At 31.5% G+C, this 17,439-nt stretch overlaps 1 protein-coding gene across 1 annotated transcript in view; it reads right to left on the reverse strand.

Annotated features, from left to right (window-relative positions):
* LOC133184985 (uncharacterized) overlaps positions 1 to 14,105 on the reverse strand; it is a 33,137-nt gene extending 19,032 nt beyond the window's left edge. The window contains exons 1-11 of the mRNA XM_061320049.1: positions 13,935 to 14,105; positions 13,738 to 13,841; positions 13,223 to 13,488; positions 12,808 to 12,969; positions 12,623 to 12,663; positions 7,781 to 8,062; positions 5,301 to 6,277; positions 5,011 to 5,197; positions 4,674 to 4,778; positions 4,220 to 4,407; positions 3,873 to 4,037 (exon numbers count right to left, since the gene is read on the reverse strand). Coding sequence (XP_061176033.1) covers positions 3,873 to 4,037; positions 4,220 to 4,407; positions 4,674 to 4,778; positions 5,011 to 5,197; positions 5,301 to 6,277; positions 7,781 to 8,062; positions 12,623 to 12,663; positions 12,808 to 12,969; positions 13,223 to 13,488; positions 13,738 to 13,841; positions 13,935 to 14,058 — 2,601 coding nt within the window. The 5' untranslated portion in view covers positions 14,059 to 14,105. The remainder of the gene's footprint in view (positions 1 to 3,872; positions 4,038 to 4,219; positions 4,408 to 4,673; positions 4,779 to 5,010; positions 5,198 to 5,300; positions 6,278 to 7,780; positions 8,063 to 12,622; positions 12,664 to 12,807; positions 12,970 to 13,222; positions 13,489 to 13,737; positions 13,842 to 13,934) is intronic.
* Positions 14,106 to 17,439: the final 3,334 nt, after the last annotated feature.

The raw sequence follows: 17,439 nt of genomic DNA on the forward strand, positions 1-17,439 counted from the left end.
TAACACTCAAAAAAATTTACGATGTGAGAAAATGAACTATATATCGATCATTTGATCGGTTAAAAAAATACTCAGTGTTTATTTCTTAACGCCGAGTTGGCAGTATTTAAATCATTATTTCAGCGGTAAACTTCTTTCCTTTGATCGCTTAAAATGATTTTTATTTTTTGTAAAATAAATTATTCTAAATAGGGACAAAAAGTCCTTATACCTAAAATATTTTTTCTGTGAAGAATAAAATGTTATAGATATATCTGACATTTTACAAAACAAAATTAAAGAAAGAAAACTGCATTATCGGTCTGTAAGTATAGTCTAGAACCGCCTATCTACTTTTTGTAATCTTTCGGCACGTAACGTCACAACCGGCGGAAGTGACGCCTCGGTGTATATTTTTCGTGTGTTTATGTCGACAGACGAGCCAAGAATATAAAATTTGGATATGTTTTTTTTTTTGGTGTTATTCTTCTATAGGGAATATTTTACCGAGACTCGGTTAATAATTATTGTCGCAAAGATCATAATGGAATTCTTTCCGTTGAATGACTCGAAACAGCAAATAAAAGTTGAAGGAAGGGAAGATTTGTGTTTTTTCGTGATTACACGCCAAAATATTGCAAAAACAGCGAACTAAAAGGTAATTTCAATTATTTATTCAACAAATTCGTGCATTTATAGAAAAAGGTCGCATATAACAACGAGAATAAGTCTAAGATATTTCTCAAATCTTAGCTTACGTGAGACGAATCTCAGAAATGTTGGTGGCACGGCGTTTTAGGAAAATCTCAGGTGAGGCAGAAATCTAAGATTTGAGGTTGAGATTTAAGCGGAAATTTTTAAATGTTGGTTGCCTGGTCCTTTATTGTTCTAATGAAATTATTGTGAGAAATTAAAACTCATGCTTTCTGAATTGTTCAAACTCAACTCTAGGTAGTAGGATCATACTAATTGTTTTTTATTTTGAAAGCAGAATGTTACTACATAAATAAGGAAAGATGACGACGGAAAAGCTAAAGTCGTCGCGTTTGTCATACAGTTTAGTCGTTAGTTGGCCTCTATCGTCTATAATCAGTAAAACATCCAAATATGAAACAGATGTGGCAGACTCTGTGGTGTCTTTTATTTCAAGTTCACTGGGATATATCGAGTCGACATATAAATGGAAGTAACTATTGTTAATTGATAAAACGTCATCGGTGAATCTGAATAACTCCTTAAATGAGTCTTTTTGAGGCTTTTTCTGTTTAAAACCTAGAAAATATAACAAATTAATGACATCATATTTCCAGAATGGTCCTCCTTTATACCAAATTCTCTCAAGATTTATCTCATTCATATTTTCAACTTATATTTAAGCAAATTAAAAAAAAAAATCATAACATCAAATTTTAAGGGCATTATAGAGCCAAAAACCTAACTTTTCTCTTTCTTGTTATCACAACATTTTTCCTCCAGTAGTGGGGAGGGGGGTTCATGATTTGAACAAATTTTTATTTTATTTATGCATAATTTCATTCACATAAAGTGAATGGGATTAGGCAGCAGGCATAGCCTATTTTAGACCTCTCCCTACAGCAAGGTCAAGGTAAATACACTGCATAACATTAATTAAACAAACATTTTGAAAAAAATGCAAGGAAAAAGAAGGGGAAAAATACAATGAAGTACCGGTTTGGAAAAAAATGACAAAAGTTATGACAGTGTTCAAGTAAAACGCTTTGTTGCTGCTATATATGCATGTACTGCTTCAAAAATTTGTATATTAGTATTGAGTCCCTGATCAGGACTACCATATGATAATAATTCAAGTTCAGAAACCTGATTACAGTCAATAATATTTTGAATTCTTTGAAAAAGTATATCTCTATAAGATGTATATTTTGAACAAGCGAAAAAGTAATGATTAGCATCTTCAACAGAATCAATAGTGTTCACACATTGTTGTTTCTGATAAACATTGGCTATTTAAGTCTGCCTTCAAATTACTTGCATTGTTCCTTAACTGACAGTATATTATATTGTATTTTCTTATTTCAATATGAAATAGTTCATTACTTTTTTTTTTTTAACAAAAATAAGAATCCAAAAGACTGTTGAATGATGATATTCCAGAAGCATTTCTAATAAGATCTGGCAAGTTGTTCCATAGTTTAACTGTTGATGGAAGGAAACTTTCCATGTATGATGTAGTTCTAATATGAGGAATTTTAAATTGTGCATCTCTGGTTCTAAGATTATAGGAATGATTTGATGGGCGATAAGGCTCAATCAAATCATGCAAATATTGAGGTGAATAGCCATTTATAATTTTATAAAACATTATCAATTTATGAACCTTCCTTCTTGTTTGTAAAAGATCCCACCCTAATTCATCATACAGTTTTGAACGAGAGGAGTTACATCTTAATCCAGTGACAATTCTACCTGCTTCAACTTGAATATCTTCCAAAAGTTTTGAGTCTTTTTCAGAGCGGTTGTCCCAAACAACGTCGGAATATTCCAAAACAGGTCTAATAAATGCAAAATATATCTTAACAAGTGTTTTCCGCCTAACCTTATACTTAAGCATTCTGAGGATGTTTAGTCTTTTTGTAGCTCTTTCAAGAATTGATTGTATATGCAATGTCCACGTAGCATCTCTTTGAAAGTGTAGACCTAAATGGGTATGAGATATATTCTGAATTATGTTTGGGCCATGTTCCCCAAATTTGATAGGGGGATATACCATGTTTTTACGACTAAGGTCAAGGTTAACAGTTTGTTTGGATTAAAATCAACTAGCCATGTTTTTGACCATATATCAATAAGTTTAAGATCACTAGCAAGGGACTGTGATACATTTGTGGCTCCATTGTCCACAATAGCATATAAGGAAGTATCATCAGCAAAAAGTCGTATATTATTAACTAAATCATCACAAATATCATTTATGTTCAAAAGGAAGAGAAATGGTCCCAGAACGGAACCTTGAGGAACACCAGCATTTACTGTTTCATGGTTTGATGAAAAACCATCAATTACAACTTTTTGTTGTCTATCACACAAATAATTTTCAATCCAACCTAATATGTTACCACTAATACCGTAATTTTTTAGTTTAGATAAAAGTCCTTTATGCCAAACTTTATCAAATGCTTTTGAGATACCACAAAAAATAAATCTTACATCTTTTCTTTTGTCAAGACTGGAAATTATAGTGTTATATATTTCTACAAGTTGATTAACAGTTGAGACAAATTTTGATTAACAGTTTTGAACAAATTTGAATCATGGAATGAAAGCCTTCACATGAAATATGAAGATAACGAACAGTAATCAATCTCAAAAGTCCATTGAAACAATACAAATTTGGAGCAGAGCAAACACGGACCTCTAAAAACCATCAGATGTGGGATCAGGTGCCAAGGAGGAGTATATTGCTTTCATCTTTTCTGGCCCATTGGTAATTTAAAGGAAGATTTTTAAAAGATGTCATTAAATTTTCATTAATTCTTAATTATCTTGAAAGAGGGTGTTGTCTTTCATGTGAAATAAAATATTCCCCTTTACCAAAAGATACATGTACTTTGAGGCAAGTTTGGTTGAACCTGGTTCGGTGGTTCTTGAGAAGAAGTCAAAATTGTGGAAAGTTAACAGACGACAGACGGACGCCGGACACTACATGATCAGAAAAGCTCATTGAGCCTTCGACTACGGCGAGCTAAACAAGAAAATTACAATTGTTTCAATTTAAAGTCATGAAAGTTGACATCTTATCACAAATTGAAAACTTAAAGATTTTCTTTTAGTTAAACACATTGACCAACTTTTCTAAACACCCTTGATTTATTTACAAATTGAAATGAAATGCATAGTAAGTGTTCCATACATACTAGTTCATCTAACCATGAGTTGATGTAGGGTGTTCTTTGTCCAATATTCTTTACGATCCACTTAACCTCAGCAACATCACCAGTTGATAGATTTGATGACGGATGTATTGAAAGATTAATTACGGAAAGATCAGGAGGAGGAGTCAGAGTGACGGTGAGATTATTCTTCAAAAATAGAGGAAACAGCTCATAAATATAACTATATAGACAACAAGTTTTGTTTCGACTTACAAACAGATTATTGGTAAAATAATGACTCTTCACATTTATATGTTGTGCATAATTCATAAAAAAATATGAGTTTGTGATATTTATTGACCATATGAAAATATATATGAAATGTTTACAGAAGCAAGCCAATTGTTCTCTTTGCTGAGATACTCAAACACGTCACTGTAAAGGTCTGTTTCAACTATGATGTGGAAGACCCCATATATGTCTCTTGGAACAGAAACATGTGCTGTTGTGGAATAGTGCTGTCCAGGGAATAGTCTGCCTTGTCGAGAAGTCGAAAATAATTGGAGGTCTTTGTTATCTATTTTATAAAATGAAAGGACAACACGAATTACCTCATTAACACAATAAATATTTGCAAATAATGCACTTTTAAAATGTTTTAAAAAAGACTGCTGTTAAAGCTATTGTAAAGAACAATGCCGTTAAATGTTAAACAGATTAGATGCTTATTTAAAAGTTTATATTTGACCTTTTACATATCCAGATATTTAGAAAAGCAAGAGATCCGAAAAATTTACATCTTTGCTTAACATTTATTTTAATTCTACATCAAAATATAAATGCCTAAATTTTCATCTGTAGACCAGTAAATCGAATCTGTCCATCTTGTGGCTTTCGTTACTCCTACTCCATTGTTTGAAACAGTAAATATGATTTGAATTCTTTCACCTGTGGCAAAAAATTGTTGATTTAAATAAATTATTAATATAATTATAAATATCAACGTGATTAATATATGAATAAATCTTGACTTTATTAGGAAAATAAAGTATAGCTCATCCCGGTTATTAATGGTTTCTTTCCATTACAAAATTGTAATGTTGTTTTTTTTCTTCATCAAATTGTGAAATTTACGCATCTTTTTTAGTATAAAGGTTTATAATTTTCCTTAAGGTCTTACCAGAGAATGTAGATGGCTGTAGATTGACACGCTTTACAACGAGATCTGGAGGAGGTGTTAGCTGAACGAGTGTGGGTTGCTCGCTTCGTTTGAAATTATTTCGTCGGTCTAGATCAGGTATATAATTATACACGTCCACACTAATGAATATATATGCTTGTCCAATTTCATCGTCACGCAAAGAAACCTGTTAAAATAACGCCAAAATTGTATTTGATATCTGTTTTTAAAGGTATAAATACTAACATTTTCTGACAAATTGCTAAAGCATAACATGTTTATAAGACTACCTTTGCTCTTCCGTGATAGGTATCGTTTTTAGAAAGTATCTGGTTTTGGAAAAACCTGCCTACTCTGCGTGCATTTGCTTTTTCTGTACTAAATCCAATTAAAATCTCGTCATACCACGAGGAAGCAATTTTGCCTTGAGCAACATTTTGTACTGTCCAAGTGATGTCCATATGTTCCCCTGAATGTGCAATGGGTGGACCCGCTAACAGTATCACAGTTAGGTCTGGATACGCTTTTGTTTCGAAATTCCATCGTGGACTATACTCTGTAACATTATCATATGAAAGAAAATCAACCTGCCAATAATACTTTGAGGCTGGTTTTAATTTGTTGGATTTAAACCAATTCTGAAATCCTGTATATTTTGGTGAAGAAGGCCTTTTCTCATTGGTAAGCCAAACATACAACTGATATCTTGTTGTTTTCAAATTTTGTGTCCAACTAAAAATTGGCTGCAAATCAGTAATGTTTCCACGTATGGGCGTGATAGGATCCTGAGCTTTTTGTATCTTTATTTTCTGGTGGCTTTCCACCCTAAACTTACAACTATCACTCACAGACCAATTTCTATAAAAAGTAAATCCACAAGCATTTGCTGCCAAGTCAGGATCCTTGTATGTTATTGACATATTCAAGCCACAGGGATGGGTATAGTTAATTGAGGGAATCAGTACATCCTCTGTAATCTGAGTAAGTGATCCACACGCTACAACAGCATCGGGAGGAAATGATACGGTAGGTGGTAATACAGAATTAATTGTAAAAATTTGAGATCTGGAGTTACGGTTTCCTGCATTATCTACAACGATCCATGTTCTATTTATTTTACAGGACGGAATCATCTGATCAATATATGTTAAATCTTTGACGCCGCTTTTATCCTCCACTGATGGCCCCACTGTTCTCTGTATATTTATTTCTTGAGTGCAGTTTATGGTTCTATCTTTTAAGGGTCCAATAGATGGAGGCTGATAATCTAAATTAAATGAGAATTATTATAGTACATTTGTTATACGCAAGTTCATGCTCTGAGTATGATCAATTTTTAAGTAAAATAGGCTACTGACTAATAAGTTGATGTTACAGGAATCACAACAACCTTTTGCAAAGTCAACCCTTCGAAAGTTCTATGGTTGTTAAAATGGTCTTATTTTTCCTATGCACCTGCTTCTACCTCTTGAATTTCAGCGGGTCGGTATTTTATACCATGTTCATAGATTTGTGTTGTTTTGAGGTTCTTTTGAGATCGATCACTTCGATACGGTATCTTCACCTTTTTCATTCCAAAAACCACCTATTTTTGGGTCATTTAAAGAAACAGTATGATTTTTACATATCACAATGCATTAACATTGACCTTAGTTAATTGACCAAAATTTAAGAAGACGATAAATATTTTGGAATAAAACCAGTGATAGCGCCTATTTCCAAGGGAGTCTTAACGATGTTTTGAACAAAGTATTTTAGTACAAGTAATTTTACTTTTCCTAATTTATGTCTTGACAGCTATTATCGCTGAAAAGCGAAGAGTGGTAAGCAATTCAACTTGAACATTACATTCTTGGAACAAACAATTTTAGATTAATTTTGCAGTTATCTTCAGAGATAAGAGAGAAATTGCATTGAAACTCACTTACCTGTTGTGAACTGAAATACTGTAATATTTCCCACGTTTCCAAATTTATCTTCACCTTTGACTTGAAAAGTATAAATAGTACTGTCAACCAATTTTTTAGAGATGGTATGATATCTACTAATACTCTGGGAACAATTTGTAAAGAAGGAAGACGCATTAGTTTTCCCTAGACTACATATCAGTGTGCATGGCTCATTGCAAGTTATTTGAAATGTGACTTTGTGTCTATTGGTGAGATTCCCTGGAGTGTTTGTCAACTGCAAGAAAGGTCCAGTTCTATCTAAAATTAGAAATCAAAATTGAAAATATTAAAAATATTTATTAATAAAAAAAGTTAAAAGTATCAAAATGATAAAGTTACTGACACTGCGCGGATATATAAATGACCAAATCAAGTAAAACTTTGATTACAATGTTCTAATCTTCACAGTCATTAAACAAGATGAAATAAGAGTGCATACCTTTAACAAAATTAATGAAAAGACATATAAATCTAACGTTTTTAATGAAATATTAACGTTGAAACTGATCCCTTGTGTACATGCACTGTGATCCTGTCCACAAAATATTGTACGACTAAGACAAAAATTTTCCCATTCTTCAACAAGTGTTTAATCTGAAGTAGGTCACAAAAACCTTACATGATTACATTAAACATAATATCTCAGAAAAAAGTAAATAGCTTTATCAAACAAAAAAAATTACAGGATTGTCAATTTTTTTACCTTAGTCGTAAGATTTTTTTGTGAAAAGGGACTCTGATTTGTAAGGTGTTAACATCTATCACTTAGTTTGTGTACAATCTACAATGCAATACAATGTACTTGCAAAAAGCAAATGTACCAACGTTAAATTTGTAGTTACCAATAGTCCAACTAATTGACTTTGGATAAGCTGCGTTGTTTTCCGTATCAGTTCCTTGTACGATTAAAGTATACACCCCGTCCGACAAAGACAATCCTGTCCATGATGAATTGGTACAGTACACATTAGAGAAGTTTGTTAATGTTTGAAGTGTGCAATTGACAGTTACATCCTCATTAAATTCGTATTTAATTGTTATGTCTCCATTTGTAACATTAGGATTGCACGAGCAAACACTTATTACTGGAGGTGTCACATCTCCTGTTGAAGAAAGGTACAATCGTAAAACCAAGCATTCAATTTAAAAAATCATAAGAGACCTTTTAATATTTACGACGTCATTGCTTTTTCATAACAAGAAGTGTTTGTGAAACACCAATGCCCTCTTATGGCAGCTCAAGGCCAAGGTTAATTTTTTTTTTCAAATGAGGGTCTTGTCACAAGGAATGTACATGTGAAATATGAAAGCCGTAGCACCAACTATTCAGAAAATATGATCAAGGTTAATGTTTTTTCCCAACGTAGGTCATACTCCAAGGACAAGGACTTGAGGTAAAAACTACTGCAATTGGTTCCAAAGAAAAGGTCTTGTCACAAAAAATACATAGATGGAATAGGTAAGTCCTAGCACCAACCGTTCAAAATATACAGACAAGGACAATTTTTTTTTAAATATAGGTCAAACTTAAAGGTCAAGGTCATAAGGTCAACAATATTGAGACCTAAAGCATGGTTCACGTCACAGAAAATACACATGTGATATGTGAAAGCCCTAGCACCCATCATTCAAAAGTTATGGCCAAGTTTAAAGCAGTCAAACTAAAAGATCAAGAACAAAAGATCAAAAATGTTGGTACCCGAAGAAAGATATTATCGTCACAAAAATACACTTGTGATATATGAAAGGCCTAGCATTCTCCGTTCAAACGATATGACCAAAGTTAATTTTTTCAAAAGTAGGTGACTGGTCAGACTCCAAAGTCAAAATCAAAAGGTAAATAATGTTGGTACTCCAAAAATATATACACTTAAGAAATATAAAAGCCTTAACACTAACTGTTCAAAAGATATGACCAAGGTTAAAGTTTGCGAAATTTTGCAAAAGGTGGTCAAACTCCAAGGTCAAGAGGTCAAATATGTCGGTACCCAAGGAAAGGACTTGTCACAATAAAACTCAGTTGAATTATGAAAGCCCTAGAATCAACCATTCAAAAGTTATCGGGAAGATTTAACTTTTTGCAGACAGAAAAACAAATTAACAAACAGATAAACAGTCAAACAAACAGACGGAGAGACAGACAATAAAACTATTTGCCACAGATTATTCCATGACGGGGAAATAAATATTCTTATATATTTACATTGTGCGAAAGCCCAGAAGGCTTTTTCGTGATTCGAAATACGAGATTCAAAATTCAAATTTCGAGATTCAAGATCTAAATTAACCCGTCACAAGATTCGATTGCCATCTCACACTAGTATTGGTAACGCTCAGTTTTGTCATTTGATTAAAAAAAATCATTGGATCTTGTATTTTGATTGCCCAAGGATGGGGCCCCCGTACATTGGAAGAAAAAATTAAACACAGTGAATTTATCGCACCGTGCCGAAAGGTTTTGTGGTGTAAAGAAGAGAAACATTGCTGTTTTCCCTATTGCAAAGTGTGGATTGGTCTATTACAAATTATATAATACAGTCTTGATTGCAATTTATTCTACTGGAATTCAAATTATTGGATCAGTCAAACTACACAAAAGTACCTTTATAGTAGTGTGCATTGTGGAGAGGGTCTTTGAAATTTCATATCATTAATTTTTATTTCTTCTCCTTTATCATTAGGGTTAATTGATATATATATATATATATATATATATATATATATATATATATATATATATATATATATATATATATATATATATATATATATATATATATATATATATATATATAATATAAATCCACACACGTAGTCGTATATCAAAAAAAAATCACAACACCGAAATAAACTCTACCGGTTTCATTTTCAATCTTCAGGAGTTTGACAACATATTGCTTAGTTACACATAAATACAAAATCAATATTCTTACTGTGACGTCAAAAAGCGCTAATGTAAATTTACGCATTAGTAAAGTTAATTATGACGTCATGACATAACGTAAGAAATTTAATACGGGAAATTAAATTTTCCATACAAATAATACAGATATAAATTGCGGGAAAAAAGTATATATCTGATACAAAATATAATTATGTAACATTTAAAACAGGTTTATATCTGTTAATAAAACAAAAAAAGAACGTGAAACCAAAGAAAAACTTTTTATTAACAGATATAAACCTGTTTTAAATGCTACATAATTATATTTTGTATCAGATATATACTTTTTTCCCGCAATTTATATCTGTATTATTTGTATGGAAAATTTAATTTCCCGTATTAAATTTCTTACGTTATGTCATGACGTCATAATTAACTTTACTAATGCATAAATTCACATTAGCGCTTTTTGACGTCACAGTAAGAATATTGATTTTGTATTTATGTGTAACTAAGCAATATGTTGTCAAACTCCTGAAGATTGAAAATTAAACCGGTAGAGTTTATTTCGGTGTTGTGATATTTTTTTTGATATATATATATATATATATATATATATATATATATATATATATATATATATATATATATATATATATATATATATATATATATATATATATATATCCGATTTCAAACTATATGATATTTTTATTTATATATATATATCTATTGCTATGTTTAGCAGGCCATGATAAGAATTTATGCATACTATGCTCAACAAAACTTAACATTAATTTTTATTTCGTTTTGATACATATAACATTATTTTTTCGTTGTAATTTAAGGTCAAGATCTAGTAAATGGCTTTAGACTAACTTTTTGGTGCTAGATCCATTATGACGTCATAATCAATTCCTACTTTCTTTTTCCCGTACTTTTCGGCTCTAATGGAATTATGTAGAAAATAAAGTATTTTCATGGAATTCAATTTGAAATCATGTGAAAAGTAATCCCGATACCTATATTCAATTTAATTTCATTTTAAAGAAGAGGCCAAGAACATACAAATTACCGTTTTCTGAGAGACTCTAGGCAATCTGGATACATTTCCTTTGTCTGATATGGAAAAAACACCCGTATTCATGACTGGTTTACTTAATTTTTCATTGAAAATGACAGTTTAAAATATGATTTTCTTTTGTCTTGTTTACCTACAAATTATGCCCCGAAACACCTTATTTGACCAAGCTAAAGTTATAAAGCATCATTTAAGGAATTTATTTCTCAAATCTGAGAAATCTGTAGGCATCTTTCATTTACTAGATCTTGACCTTAATCAAATGACCTACTCATTATAAATAAAAAAAAAAACCCAAACAGTTGCAATGCCTTGATAGTTAAAACTTAGCAAAGGGGAGTAATAGAATCTGAAATCAGCCTACTGATTGGTTAATTTAGATCTTGATTCACGAAATTCGAATTTCGAATCTTGTATTTCGAATCTCGAATCAGCCTTCTTGGCTTAGGTAATATTGATTTAAAGCAATTTATATATACAGGGATACAGACTTGTAAAAAAGCTATTTTAATTAAAATTACTTACGAACACGGAACGTCCAATCTCTAGTATTCCAAAGAGCAGATGATTCAGCACCACATCCTACAGTACCTTTTGCAATTCCTGCATGTAAAATAAGTTATCAAAATGCACATATCATTCCACTGATCCAACTTAAGGAATTGTGAATTCAAACTCCAGTAATTTAAGAATGTTCATCTACTCACCAGGGTCCATCTTTATGTAGTAAAATTCCTTTTCCTGTAGTATAAAATTTACAGGTATTTCCAATTTCAAGCGAGCAGAGGCATCTGATACAACAGGATATGTGACTAACCAGTCCCGTGAGACATCGATTTTGGAGACAAGGACGTTATTTCGTGTGAATATATAAAAATATGTCGTTCGCGTCGGTCGCACAAACTAAAATACATTTAAAATATGTTAAAACATCTGATAAGTTATCAATCTCGTTATTAAATATTTTCATGAACTGAATTGCATACTTTTAAATTGATATCATAAAAAAAATTACTGTTATGAATTCTTTTTATTTTATTTACAGTGCCATTACTGTAATTGAAACGAGCAAAAATATATAATCTACAGAAAATTACATGTCAACGGATAGAATTAAATTGTTTAGACTGGGAACACTTTAAAATTTGGATGTAGACCTAAGGATAAATATTCAGCAATACTTGGAAGGACATACCAGTGCGTCATAATATATTATAAATGAATCCAGCGTTGGGTAAACATCACTGGATGGAATGTAAGAAACAATGTTTGGAGGTGCAACTGTATAACATACGACAATTATATGATTATTTTCAGACGAATCATCATTATTTTTCCGGTGATCTCATTTTAGAAAAAAAAAATCGACTTCTGTTTTAGATATGAAAAAAAATAATATTTCAATATTTCAAATTAATAATAACTGCTTGACATCTAAAATTGACTTTCTGACATCAATGATTCAATCAAAATAGAAAATCGATTTAACAATTATCAAAATTTCGAATTGTTGAGTTCATATCATGAAATAGGTGATATCTTAAGAAATTAAAAGTGAATATTTTTGACGTGCTAGTTGTAATTGATGTTCCGTGAAGAAATAGATGTTTGATTTATGCTGTGAAATATAAGATACTTAAAGTGTCCAGTAACAGCATACCCTGACATGTTCTGATATTCAGTTTCTTATAGACTTACCTCCGACGAGCAATTCAATACAAATTCTGTCTGAAACCAATCTGTGAAAAGAATTAAGTTTATCTGAAGTATTTTCTGTTTTTATTCACATTTTTTCATCAAATCTTTATGGAATTTAGTCATTTTATGTATATATTTCCTAAAATTAATAAAAATTTTAAGCAGTGATAATGTTGAAGACATACCCATCGGTATCACTTGCAGTATAGCAGAAAGGATGTTCTCCAGCTTGATTGGCTCTCGGAGACCACGTGACATTCACGTACCACTCATGTCCTGAGTTGTCATAACGACTAAGATTGGACTTCTTTACACCAGTAGGGGATACAGTGTTAATCTCGCTAATGCTAGAATGAAAGAAATCATTTTTTTTAAATTTAACTTTGATTAAGGTTAAATGAATTAGAAAGAGGATTTTAAAGTTGAATTGCTCTCCTTTCTTTTTTTAAATCTAAAACAGAAAAAGGAGGGTTCTCATAGCTCATTACTTCTTTCGAAAAAAAAAAAAAAAAAAAAAACGATACAATTCTTCAGTACATTTAAAGCCAATTATATATGGAAAATGATGTACATGAAATTATATGTACGAAAATGTCTTACCTTCCATTTTCTCCAGCTTTAGCAATTATTTTCTCACTCCATGTTGAATGATAGGACACTCCCACACACGCACCATTGGCTCTTGTAGGTGGTAAAAACACAGGTTTGTTTTTACATTTCTTTGATGACTGAAAAACTTTTATTAAAAATTGAAGAGGTATGCTGCTCAGTGGTGTTGTTGAATTCTCGGAGGCAAAATCCTCTATTTGTATTGCAACTGCATACCATCCTATCTTATAGACTGCTGAGTAGCGAATCTCACATTTCTGATAATTAATATACATAATTTACAAGTCATTCCTACAGTCATGGCATATATATATATATATATATATATATATATATATATATATATATATATATATATATATATATATATATATATATATATGCTCTCAACCCTTTACTTCGTAAAAGAAAAGGGTCATAATCTTATTATATTATTAAACGTCATTATTCATAAGGGTCAATTTATGAAATTTAAGTATTTGTTAGCATCATTTGATTTTCCTTACCTCGTATAACCAAGAATGTGGAAATGAGGAACAAACACCACCGCATTCACGTAACGAAGATTTAGCCCATCTGCATTTAATAACGTCATTATCTTTGTCGAAGACTACAATATTAAATAAGAATCAATTTTTGATACATCTTTGCTTTGGTAAGCCTAAAGGTATTGAATTTGATTGTGTAGAGAGGAAAAACTGACCAGGTATCGTGATATTGTGATCACATCCATACTGAAGTCGTACAATGGCAGGCATAGCGGACGTTGGGGATGTGTTTATCATACCCGTATCAGCTCGTTTAGTAAGGTTTACTGTTGTACGCATTTCCCAATTCCCGCCACCATTAACAAGTGATATCCAATCTCCCCCGGTAAAACTATTCGTTGAAAAGAAAAAAATCTACATGATGAATTCTTGTAGATATAATTACAACTTCAGTTTTCTTTGAATATCTCAGTAACCCTCAAACACTTTAAATATTATTTTATAACGCTTGAGGTGAGAAGTCTACATTGATCTATCATTTTTGATTATATAGTATTTTGCAACTGAATATTGCTTTTTATAATATTTGCATTTATACGGAAGCGTAATAGTCTCTACACTTGTGTTAATTTTTTTTTTTACATTGTCTTACTTTTTACTGTCTTATCAGCATATAATCTGTTATGATTTTTTTTATTTTCATTTATATGTTGCATTGTAACAGGGTATTTTCACATAATTTAAAGCGTCTTTTCTGTATGATGGATTTTATTGCTAAAAGATATATCGTCTTAAAAAAATATTGATTTGAAAAATATTGATATAAGCATGAGAATTAAAAATATCGATGTAATTAGCTCGACACACAACAATGAAAAGATATGCACAATAGTTTAATAAATTTATATATCGTAGTATTTCTACGAGAAAAGCTGGAAAATATTCTCCAACTAATTTCGCGGGCCCGGGAATTCTAATGAAACTTCAAATCACTCAGATTTATTGACGGCAAAGCACAATGTGCCATGTGTAAAGTGTCAAATATTTGTTGTATGATTATGAAGAAAAACGTACTGAAGAAGAAGGGGGTACGGGGGCCATGATCAGTTAGATTGTCCCCATTGAAGCAATAATCAATTTATATCATTCTAATTAATAAGAAATTAAATATATATGCAAGTCTAGTACTATTTTTTTCTTATGAATGAAATTCGTCAATCTCTCTTTGAAATAAAAATTATGTGCTTACAAAGTATGCAGAATTACATAATTAATTATTGATGTGACTAATATAATTAGTGACCCCCCCCCCCACTGTATTTATGTTCAATTCATGAATATATTTAGTACTAGTCCTATTCGGGGATGAATTAACAATATTATAAAAGTGACACTGGCTATGTACACTGTAGATATTTGATTTTTTTTTTCATTCTGTGGTAAACATAGGATCTGCCATATAGACTTGAACCTCCATAGTCTTAACCCCCCCAACCCCCCCCCCCCCCCCCCTCAAAATCAAAAAAAATATAAGCAGTGAATCATGATAGAATATATATCAGATAAAATTCAAATATCAGCACATCAGATCTAAATTCTTATTACTTAGCATTATGTAAAATAATTTGTGCTTCATTACAGCCAATCTGCATAAGCTTATAGTCAGAAACTTAAAAGAAGAAAAGAATGGAGTCAGCCAAATGAAATATTTGAAAAGAAAAACAAAACTTTAATTATTCAACTGCGAGTATTCTTTATTTTTGGGATATATTAATTAGCGGATCTTTGATATACTCAGGTAGCACAAAGATAATCTTTCCTCCCCCCTCTTCAAAAGTGGTGATGGGGACAGCAGCCCCCTATGACTATACATATGATCTTACTGCTGATACCTCTCCGTCCCCCCTTTTCAAAACATTTTTGAAGCTGTATCAGCCTATAATCGTATACGATACCAAATACATGGTACATGAACTTTCACTGAATCCCGAGTAAAGATTCATTAGAATTTCCGCCCCCACGAAGTTGATTCAATAATAATATTTTCTCACTTCTTTCTAGGAAATATTCATATATTTATATCGATATATCTATAACTTTATTTAAGGTCAAGATCTAGTAAATGAAAAGAGCCTACAGATTTCTCAAACTTGAGAAATAAATTCCTTTTATGATGCTTTAAAACTATACTCGGTCAAATAAGGTGTATCGGGGCATAATTTGCAAGAAGACAAGACGAAAAACCATCTTGTAAACTGTCATTTTCAATGAAAAATTAAGAAAGCCAGTCACGAATATGGGAGTTTTTTCCATATCAGACGAAGGAAATGTATTCAGATTGCCTACAGTCTCTCAGAAAACGGTAATTTGTATGTTCTTAGTCTCTTCTTTAAAATAATGTAAAATTGAATATAGGTATCGGATTACTTTTCACATGATTTCAAATGGAATGCCATGAAAATGCTTTATTTTCTACATAATTCTATTGAGCTGTAAAGTACGGGAAAAGGAAAGTTTAAATTGATTATGACGTCATAATGGATCTAGCACCGAAAAGACAGTCTAAAGTCATTTACTAGATCTTGACCTTAAGAAATAATACATGTATCGTTTTTAAAAATCTATCGGGGTATAAATACGGGTTGGTCACGAGACCAAATTCCATAAAGCCAAGAACTTTATGGTAAATTTGATCTCGTACCAACCCGTATTTACATCCCGATAGATGTTTAAAAATGATACATTATTACTTATATTTACATTTATTTCTTATTCATATTTTATATTTTCCTGATTATAATCTTTAACGCGTGAAATGTTTTATTTATCAAACTCAACGGCACTTATTTGATCCATTGTTTGCGCGTCGACCCTTTATGACGTCACTGAGAAATTACTTCGAACGTTTATGACGCGAGGAACCCGTGTTTATACGGATATAGATACGCGTTGCTTTTAATAGTGTTATATAAAAGAAAACATGTGCAAATGTAAAGATATTTACATATCAACGTCACTATATTGACATGATTAATATCTTGCTTTGATCAGTATCTTAAAATCAATAATCAGTATATTAAAATCGATAATACTTATAGCAATAAATTTAATTAAATAAAAGAAGGTGCCATAAATTATTTAAAAGCATCTAAATACAATTCAAAATATGTGTATATTTAAGGAGTTATAACACTTTATATGTTGACAATAAAATTTAAGACAATATCCACGTTATAACACAACAAGTGTAGAGACCTTTACGCTTCCGTACATTTAGAAGACCCTATCCTAAGCAAATGTATTTTGAACGACAATTCCTACCCGAAGTGTACAATTTCCCTGCTAAAACTGTAATAGAAAGTTCTTTCTCCTTGTGTCCAATCCTCATGTACACTGTAGTCAGTACAAACGAATGAAGTGTCTGTCATGGTGGCATCTCCCCAGTAATGGATTAAAAATGAATTTGAATATCTGCATTCATAACATGAAATAGATCCCATATTTGCTATCAAGTGTTCCTGGTTTATTGTGTTTTGATCGCAGTGTGTATCTGGAGAATATGATCTTCTCCATGCCATACGGAACGTTATAGAAACCTTGGAATAAAAGCAATGATTGGTTGAAAGAGCAAGTTGCTTATCCTGATATTGTTTCCATCATGCTTATGTCTGTCACAAAAACATGACAAAATGGCTGAAGGTAAATCAATGGGAATCTTAA

The sequence above is a fragment of the Saccostrea echinata genome, unplaced genomic scaffold, assembly GCF_033153115.1.
Source record: "Saccostrea echinata isolate AGI-Se365-2 ecotype Australia unplaced genomic scaffold, CSIRO_AGI_Sech_v1 ptg000012l, whole genome shotgun sequence".
NCBI classification, from domain to species: Eukaryota; Metazoa; Mollusca; class Bivalvia; order Ostreida; family Ostreidae; genus Saccostrea; species Saccostrea echinata.